General features: G+C 37.5%; 2 protein-coding genes across 2 annotated transcripts; both read right to left on the reverse strand.

Annotated features, from left to right (window-relative positions):
• Positions 1 to 1,573: 1,573 nt before the first annotated feature.
• On the reverse strand, positions 1,574 to 3,510 carry LOC106948360 (tyrosine-protein kinase-like otk). The gene is made up of 5 exons (XM_015033975.1): positions 3,414 to 3,510; positions 2,981 to 3,292; positions 2,574 to 2,870; positions 2,209 to 2,315; positions 1,574 to 1,917 (listed from the first exon to the last, which is right to left on the reverse strand). Exons 1-5 carry the CDS (start codon positions 3,448 to 3,450, stop codon positions 1,843 to 1,845), a joined length of 828 nt encoding a protein of 275 aa, XP_014889461.1. The 5' UTR covers positions 3,451 to 3,510; the 3' UTR covers positions 1,574 to 1,842.
• Positions 3,511 to 3,931: 421 nt separating this feature from the next.
• On the reverse strand, positions 3,932 to 7,956 carry LOC106948353 (uncharacterized). Its single transcript, XM_015033969.1, has 6 exons — positions 7,698 to 7,956; positions 7,049 to 7,183; positions 6,495 to 6,827; positions 6,070 to 6,351; positions 5,578 to 5,691; positions 3,932 to 4,011 (listed from the first exon to the last, which is right to left on the reverse strand). Exons 1-6 carry the CDS (start codon positions 7,921 to 7,923, stop codon positions 3,932 to 3,934), a joined length of 1,170 nt encoding a protein of 389 aa, XP_014889455.1. The 5' UTR covers positions 7,924 to 7,956.
• Between the last annotated feature and the right edge of the window lie 1,059 nt (positions 7,957 to 9,015).

Below are 9,015 nucleotides of genomic sequence, written 5' to 3' on the forward strand. Positions count from 1 at the left end.
AAGTGTATGCGAAGGCATCATCGGGGCGCCGCCCCCTCCACACGGGGTTTTGACGCCCCCTCTGGTGCAGCGTCCCTATGCGTTGCATGCGCTGCATACCCACTTTTTGCGCCACTGAGTCAGGCCCTGGAGCAGCTTGCAGCCAGGCACCTGGTTAACCCTTCACCTCTTTGGTTTACCAGAGCATCACCCTAAGAATGTGGCAGGAAGTTTCTTCCACATCAGTTTACCATCTGCAAGAAGGGTTGCAAGAAGTTTCTCAGAGTTTCTCAGGTTCTGCACATGGTGCAGTTGGTAGCACCACAGTAGTGGACGGTAACGGAGTACATTCACTTTAATGCTGTACTTTAGGACATTTTTTGAGTATCTTTCCTTCAGTATTAATTTTTTGGGGAACTTCTGACTTTCAATTCCACTACATTTCCAGGGTGCTTGTTGTTACTCGTGTCTTTTGGCTCAGCATAGCTTCGTAGTCCCCTGCTGCTGCTTTTCTTTACTGAAGTGCAATTGGCCATAAGAAGGGGAACCAATCACAGTCGCTGCTCACACCTGGGATCTGGCGTTCTGTCGTCCTCGTTATGTGTGCCGAGCTGAGCTTCTGCTTTCATTTAAACATTTGAACTCAGCAATGGAGAAACCAGCGCACACATGGCCAGATCTCAGCTCCATGTTTGTAGCTTTTATGTTAAATATGGCATTACTTTTAGTTACTAGTGTTGCTGTTTGGGGGATAATATGTCTTTTCTGTTATTTGTTTTTCTTTTTTCTTTTGGGGCTGCTGGGACGGGCAGAGTGCCTCTACATGTGCAAACTTTTTATTGAGCAACTTTTACTTGAAGCTGACCACGAGTATCAATACTTTACTCAGGTACTAGAGCTTCGTCCATCATTGGTTATCCAGTCTAATACGTGACACACATATTAGACCTGCCAGGCCTTAGAGCAGCTCGCTGGCAGGTACCTGGTTAACCCTTCACCTCTTTTGGTTTGTCGGAGCGTCACCCTGAGAAAATGACAGGAAGCATCTTCTACATGACATCTGCAAGAAGGGTTGCAAAATGCACAAAGGCGACGTTCACACCATAGTTCTTGATGCTCAAACTTAACTTTCTGAAATCAGATTTTTTGTTATGGTCGTTCACATTACTTTTAAAATGTTGGATATATCTGACTTCATTGTGAATTGTTTCCAAACTGACCCACATGCGCAAAAGAACAAGACCTTCTCTGCTTCAGTTAAACTCCCCACAGTTCTTCACCGCATGACTGACACATGAAAACAACCTAAAGCCAAATATTATTTACTATCGGCCAAGTTTTATTTTGAATTTTGCAGAGCAACAACACACTTAAATCAACTGTTTTTCTTTTACAATTACATATTTTTGGTTTATCACAGAAAATATTTGGAAAAAATCTCCAGCTCACTTCTGAAAGGGAACGATTTCCAAAGCGAACAAAGCAGCAGGTTGTTTACTTCTCTATGTGTCAAAATAAAGACCAGCATTTTGGGAAAACTTTATAAAAAATTATGAATCCCTGACTGTTACACATGTCATAAATATAAAAATAAATGTCATTTAACACATGAAAAAGCTGAATTTGTTTTGACATAGCTGACATAGAGGTTGTGATGTTCAATCTGAGAGTGATGTGAGCTGTAAGTCCAACAGCGCTCTCTACTGGCTGGGTCACTTCACAACAAAAACACCTGATTCATCTATTCATAAACATATTCTTATCCCACTTCACAGGCCTGCAGTTACTTAATGAAACTGTTTTCCTTTATTTAAAATCTAAATCTAACAGTTGGTTTCCTTCAGTTGAACTGATTTGTGTTGATCAGAGTCTGACAGCATCAGGATTCTCTGCGTTTTCCTCCATGACTTTATCTTCATTATCATCCATGTGCCTCTGCTGAAAACAAAATGTTTAATTTTCCTCTTGAATTTCTCCCAATCCTCACTACAACAATAATAAATCAATAGTGTGATGTTCTGATACCTGCCATAACTTCCTGTTTGGCTATTTTAGATGTAAAATGTTTGAACCAGTTTTTTTGTTATATTTATAATCTTCATCTGTTTACGTTCATCTGCATTTTGTTTGCTGATGAGGCAGAACTAACATGGTTTTCATTTTGGCTGTAAAAATCCTGGTTTCCCAGGACGTTTCATGTGTAAAAGTTTGATCTGTGAATGTTCTCACCGTTTTGTTTTTGGTCTTCATGTTGACTGTAATAACTGATGTAAGGAGAGCCGCCAAACCCACTGACACAACAATACATCTCAGTACGTACAGTACATGAAGAAAACCTGAAAATACAGAGATCGAGATTAAATAGGACAAAATGTACCAACAGCACCGATATCCAAGTACTAATCACCAAATGAGAAACAATGATCTTCTGCTTGTCATTATTTTTGGATTTTGTCATTAGATGATAGCTAAAATATATATTTTTCAGAGAAAAGACGATGAGAAGAAGCTTCAAAATGCGTGAAACTGGTTTTGTTGTGAGATTTATGAAGTCTATAGATGCTTTCAGTTTGGATTGTCCATTATGTTCTCACCTGTATTATGATCTGCCTTATGACCTGTGTCCTGATCTGTTGACTGGTGGCTGAAGGTGAACAGCTGAACTTCTTTAGTTGAGATATTTGTGACGTTACATTTTATAGAACTAAAAAATGTTGAGTTTTGATGAAGGGAAGTCGTCAGGATCACAGTAGAACGAAAGACGGGTGGTAATGATTTTGAATCTGAGGATGTTTCTCCTTCATACAGCCACTCCACTGTGTGTCTGGGGATTTCATAATCCACCACAGAGCAGTTTAAGACGACCGAATCATTGATCTTCTGTTCAGTCACTGGTGAAGATGGAGAAGTTGAGACAGAAAAAGTTACGTAATCTTAATAACTCTACTGTTTTAGTGTGTTGTAACAGAATAGTTTGAACAGAAAACATGTAAATACTCACAGTGAACAACAGACAGATAAACAGAGGAGTTTGGTCCTTCTTGTCCTGATGTTAACTGTCTGCAGGTGTAATGACCAACATCCTCCATGCTGACCTTCTTTATGACCAGAGAACAGTTAACAGTCACACTCAGTCTGTCTGGTATAGTTAAATTAATATTTCCAGCTTCAAACAGCGTCACTGACGCTGAACGGATGAAGCTCCAAGTTGTTCCGTCACATTTATTCTGACCATCAGTCACGTCTTTACAAGGCAAAGTCACTTCATCACCGACTCTGACTGTGAACTGAGATGGTTGTTGCCCTGCAGCTGCTGTTCACAGAACAAGACAGAAAATGGATAAAACTGAACATACAAAACACTGATTAATGAAAAAGTATGTGGCATAAATATTAATTCAGCTTTGTAATGTTATTGTTAAAGGTTTACTTACCTGTAGCTGTGAGCATCAGTATCAGCTGTAAATACATTTTAATCTCTATATTAGATCATTGTTCCTCTGTCTCGTCTTGTGAGCAAATGATTCAGACTATCAGTGGTTTCCTCTTAAAGCTGAAAACCTTGCAGGCTGTTTGCAAGGTGTCACTTCCTCATGAGTTCAACAGGAACTTGTTCGAGTAAATCTTTTAGAATATTTTAATTCAATTTTTTAAATTTTAATAATAGCGGTCAAATGGCACATTTATGTAATAGTACTGTTTTTTAGTTTTGATGTGTCAAACACACTTTTATATACTGAAGAACAAAAAACCAGTAGAAATGTGACCATGTTTGAGGTTATAGATATGTTAGTTTCATATGTCAGCTGGACTGAACAGAATGTAGCAGCAGATGTGGTCTGGTGTTTTTTTTTTTTTTTCTTGATCTGATAAAGAGAAAAACGTTTCCATTCAGGCGGGTCCATTTGAAGCATCGCCTTGTATCAGCGGCCTGGGAGCTTCAGGGTTTTGCTCAGTAGGTGAGCTGTTGGTTAGCTGGTTTATGACTGCACTCCTCTCTTCCTGGAATCTCCTCTAGTTTGAGGATTACAGCTAAAAATGCACAGATGATGAGCTGAACCAAAGCATTGACTCTACACAGCTTCTGCATTTCCTCCTTGGTATTTATTGAGCTTTTTGTGTTCCTTCTTTGCATTGTTCCATCTATCACCTTTTTAACCTTTCTTCTGTTTTATCCACCATGATGATGTCAGGTTGGTTAGTCAGTGCTTGATCATATGTTTGGATCTGAGAGTCCAACAGCATTTAATCCCTACTGATCTCCTTGATCCTTTGCCATGTCTCCCACTTTGTTTGGGGGATTTTTTTTTCAAAATTGAACGTATTGGAGTTATTTATTTGTTAAAACTTATTTCCAGTTTAGAACCTGACCAGTTAAAATGAGGCAGCCGTCAAGTTCCTGGTTAACACTTCGCTTCTTTTGATTTGTCAGAGCTGCACCCTTAGATTGAATGTAATAGTAACAGAATTTAATATTGACAGGACATTTACGCCATCTAGTGGCAACTGAGAATCTGTGCCAAGATTTAAAAATGACTCCCTATCCAATCTGAATTTTCTTTGCAAGTCAGGACAATCATTCATAGATGCTGAGCAGCTGGAAGGATTTTTGCATCATCATTATTACTTTCAGACAGTTATAATTATGATGCATATGGGCATAAACACTTTAAACAAACAAACAAAACAAAAAAACTAAAAAAAAAAAATATATATATAAACTGTCTGCTTTAGTTTTCATCCCAGCACACAGTTTATCAAAGAGGCCTTACTAACAAAACCTCAGAAATCTGAGGTTACTGCAGAAATATAATGTGCAGTGATGTTCATATGAAACTTTAAAAATCAAAACCAGAATCTGATGCTCTCGCCTGGAACGTTAGCTGGAGATTGGATGGATGGATGGATGGATGGATGGATCTGATGCAAGTGAAAAGTCAAATTAGCAAAAACTTTAAAACAGGACCAAGAGTTTAATTTATCTTGCAGCATCTGTAGGTTAGAAATATCTTAAGAAGCAAATTAATATCAGGAGTTAATAAAAAGTAACTAAAAATTTCCCACATTGCACTATAATAAAAAAAATGCTCACAACCTAAAATCAGATCCAGAAATTGATTCTTTAGGTAAATAACAAGAAAACTATTTTTTTTTTTATAACTCAGTATAAAATCTTTCTAAGCTGTTCAGAATCCTTAGCAGAGGCAGAAACTATGACACAATAAACATATTACTGCTAATAATTCACACTTTGAAATGATTAAATGTTCAGTTTTGAATAACTTTCTGTATTTTCTATATGTTCATTGGTTCAGCAGCACAGAAGAACAAAAATCTCCAATTTCCTCATAGATCACCATTTCTTCATCTTCATCTTCATCACCGTCGCTCTGAAAAAACAACAAAACACTCAAAGTTTGGAAAACTGAGGCTCTACTTTGAAAACCACTAATAGTTAAATATCATTTAAGCAGCTTTAGTTGCTTTAAATTCTTTATTGTTCCAGATTTACCTCCACAATCCCAGGAATCTTTTTGTTTCCTGAAAAGAGTAAAAAACTCAACTTTAGTTCAGCCTCAACCAAAAAACTCGATAAACTTTGGGAAACTGTCTGACCTTTAGTTTTTGTCCAGATTTCGACTCGAACGACAGAAATTATGAGAGCTGCCAAACCGATGGATACAATGATGCATCTCATCAAATATGCAAAGTCTGAAAACAATAACATTCTTAGAAACAGACATTTCCACTCTGAAAAGGTTAGACTTTAAACACTACAAAGTTAAAACATTATAGCAAAATGACAATGTGAATCCTTAAAGTAAGCGCTATGTACAAAATAAAAATGTATATGATTCTGTTGGAACTAATTTAGAGAAAAGCTGCACATTAGATGTCAGGCTGAACTTTAGCTGTGAAAAATGAATTTCAAGCATCAGCATCCATCCAGAATCTGTCACTGGCTTTGAATTTCCTGCCATTTGTGTTTCAAAGTATCAAACTTCACACGAAGCTCCCACCATGCCATAAGGACTCATGTAAAACTTACAAATGCAGATTTTAACTTATATTATTTTAAACATGCCTCACCTGATTTTTCCCCAGAGGCCTGAGGCCTGAACACAAACCGCCGAACTTCGTCTGTGTACGGATTCATCACTTCACACTTCAGTGACCTGTAAAGTGCTGACTTCTGTTCAGGGTCGGTTGTAGTAAAAGTCACGTTGGAGGAGCAGGAACCTGTTGATATCTCTACCTCTGATGTCACTTCCTCTTCCCCCTCAAACATCCACCTTACTGAGTGAATACAGTGTGCAAATTCCAACATGGAGCAGAACAGAGTGACTCTGTCATCTTCCTTCTGTTCACTTACTGGTGCAGGCAGAGATGTAATGAAAGAGCATTCAGCAAATGAGCTACAATGGCATCATGGTGGACTGATCACAGTGAAAAAGTAATTGCAGACCAATTATTAGTAAGCTTAAATCAAAGTAAAAATAATAAGTAGTACTCACAGTTTATGATAAAAACATAAATTTGGAAGTCTGGTCCTTGGAGTTGATCTAGGACGAAAGTCCTGCTGGTGTAAGAGCCGACATCATGAACGGAGACGTTCTTTATAACCAGGGAACAGTCGGCAGCCACTAACAGTCTGTTCAGTTTAGTTTCTGCAATGTCCGTTAACTGTCCACTGTCCACCAGCACCACTGGTTCCCTGGTTTCAGGATCAGCGAAGATCCAGATGGAACCTCCACAGTTTTCCTGGTTGAATCTGTTTCCGGTGGGCAAAGTAACGTCGTCTCCAGTTTGGACAATGAAGAAGGACGGAAGTGATGATCTCATGGTGGCTGTTGACAGAAATGAATGAAAATGACATCCACCATATGAAAATCTTGAGCTTATACTGAGTGTTGGGATTATTTAAAGTGCAAAACATTATAGGGAACATTAATCCAGAAGGTCTAACAGTATATTATGTAGAGACCCAATTAGCCTGTACTTTCAATGTAATAAACCAAATAATTTGATATTTAAACTGTATATTTTACAATGATGAGAATGAGTCTACCTGTGGTTGGATTGTTTGTGGAGATCCCAGGTGTTTGTCCTGCAGGTTTTGTTGGTGTTTCAGTTTTTGGTTTAGATGTTTCTGTCTGGTTTGTTGGCCTAGTAATTTCTTTGGAAGTAGTTGCAGAACTTGAATCTGAGAATCAAAAAATAAAATCCACAACAAAGTAAGAATATATTTTTTATTGTGTTATATAGTGCAATATGAGAAATATATAGTCGTAAATTTAGACATAATGAAAATAAAAAAAAAACAATTAGTAAGACTTGTGCTTATGGTAATTTAATGATGAAATTATATAAACCATTATGCCCAAAGAATATTTTTAATCAGCAGGAATCTGAGAACTGATGGCCATAAATTGATCAAATAAAGAAAATTTTGCAGTTTCATCAAATAGGAAGTATAGATACATATCTAATAGAACTGACATCAATTATATGCATTTATGCTTCTCACTTTCATTATGCAATAGAAAAAACAGAAGAGATTAATCAAGTTTATCTGATTCATATACAAAGCTAGTTAATTAAAACTGTAATACTTGGTCACTGTTTAAATTACATTTTCATTACTAGGAATAAGGAAAGTTTCTAAGCATTTATGATTGTAGTGGAAGAAGCGTGAAAGGATGACAGAAAGTCACCACCTGGCTGTTTTGTTGGATTCATGTTTGTCAATGGATTTGTTGTCACTGTTGTTGGCCAAATGTTCCTCCTTGACGCAACAGATTTACATGGTTTTGTTTTTACTGAAGTTGCCACTTTTATTGTCTTGACTTTGTTAGTTGTTGTGGCTAATTCTCTTGTTGTAGCGGTTATCTTTGTATCTGAAAAACAAACAGCAGCCAGCACAGTGAGAGCAACATGAAACATAAAGGCTGTCCTCCTGACAGCAATGTGTGGCTTTTTAAAGTGGAGCAAAAATCTCCTGTGTGCAGCCAGTCGATAAACTACAGTCACCTTTCAGTACTGAACACAACACTGATTAGATGTTTTGAGCTTCAGTCTTTGCTTTCAGCTTTCCTGGTGAAAAATGTAACTGTTAGGCTACAATGATTTAACTTTATTTGAAACATTCCTCCCCAAGAGAACAAACTCCTTACCATTATGCTTTGTGGTGTCTAATATTAAGTTGCTTTAGACTGATGTATAAAAAGGCAGTTTGAGCTGAAATTAAAGAATTTAAATGCTCACCATCAAGAACAGACAGAATCACTTCAGCATCAGGTTGTTGTTGTCGTCCTGCTGCAAACTGTCTGCAGAAATAACGACCAGCATCTTCATCTGTGACCCTCCTCATCAGCAGAGAGCAGTTGGCTGCAATCCTCAGCCTGTCTGATTTGGTTTTGGCTGCTTTGTAAATCTGTCCACGTTGAAACAGCATCACTGTTCTGTTGGTTCCTGATTTGTGGAAAAACCAGTTGGTGTATTTACACTTCTCAAGATTATCTGTCAAGTTTCCACAGGGAAGACTGACGTCATGTCCGATGGTGAAAGTGAGTGGATTGTTAAATGCTCCTGTTAAATGAACCACAGGTGGAAAAGGAAGAACAATCAGGATTATCTATTTTCTGAGCACATTGGGCTATAAAATGGTCTTATGAAGTGGCTATGTTACCTTCAGTTATGTTTATATTTCAGTAAAAACTTAAATTGACAGCAGGGTATTATGTGTTTTCCAGGCATACACCATAATCAAGGACCTATGTTAACTTCAGTTCTTATAAAAATGACTTAAAATATGACATAAGAAAAAACATAATGTTGTAATTTAGCTACTTGATATTGGGCCTCTGTCTCTGTAAAATCTCCAACTCATCCTTCAGGAAGTTATTTTATATAACGCTGCCACTTTAAGTATCTTCATGTTCACAAGTGATGGTAGTATGGAGCAGGTGAAGGACAGACAGTCTGGGTTTAGTTTCATGATGTCAGGAAACTTTACATTTCCATAAATACTTCTTA

This window comes from Poecilia latipinna, unplaced genomic scaffold (assembly GCF_001443285.1).
Source record: "Poecilia latipinna isolate Pla-1442-1.1 unplaced genomic scaffold, P_latipinna-1.0 Scaffold284, whole genome shotgun sequence".
In the NCBI taxonomy this organism is placed as follows: domain Eukaryota; kingdom Metazoa; phylum Chordata; class Actinopteri; order Cyprinodontiformes; family Poeciliidae; genus Poecilia; species Poecilia latipinna.

What these genes read in the sequence shown, in the direction of transcription:
- LOC106948360 (XM_015033975.1), bottom strand. Translation starts at nt 3,450, where the DNA reads ATGTATTTACAGCTGATACTGATGCTCACAGCTACAG. An exon ending in ACTGATGCTCACAGCTACAG is followed by an intron (nt 3,293 to 3,413) that starts GTAAGTAAACCT and finishes TTCTGTGAACAG; the next exon opens with CAGCTGCAGGGCAACAACCA. An exon ending in TAAGGCAGATCATAATACAG is followed by an intron (nt 2,316 to 2,573) that starts GTGAGAACATAA and finishes CTGTATTTTCAG; the next exon opens with GTTTTCTTCATGTACTGTAC.
- LOC106948353 (XM_015033969.1), bottom strand. Translation starts at nt 7,923, where the DNA reads ATGTTTCATGTTGCTCTCACTGTGCTGGCTGCTGTTTGTTTTTCAGAT. An exon ending in TTATGTTTTTATCATAAACT is followed by an intron (nt 6,352 to 6,494) that starts GTGAGTACTACT and finishes TGCCTGCACCAG; the next exon opens with TAAGTGAACAGAAGGAAGAT. An exon ending in GGCCTCTGGGGAAAAATCAG is followed by an intron (nt 5,692 to 6,069) that starts GTGAGGCATGTT and finishes TATTGTTTTCAG; the next exon opens with ACTTTGCATATTTGATGAGA.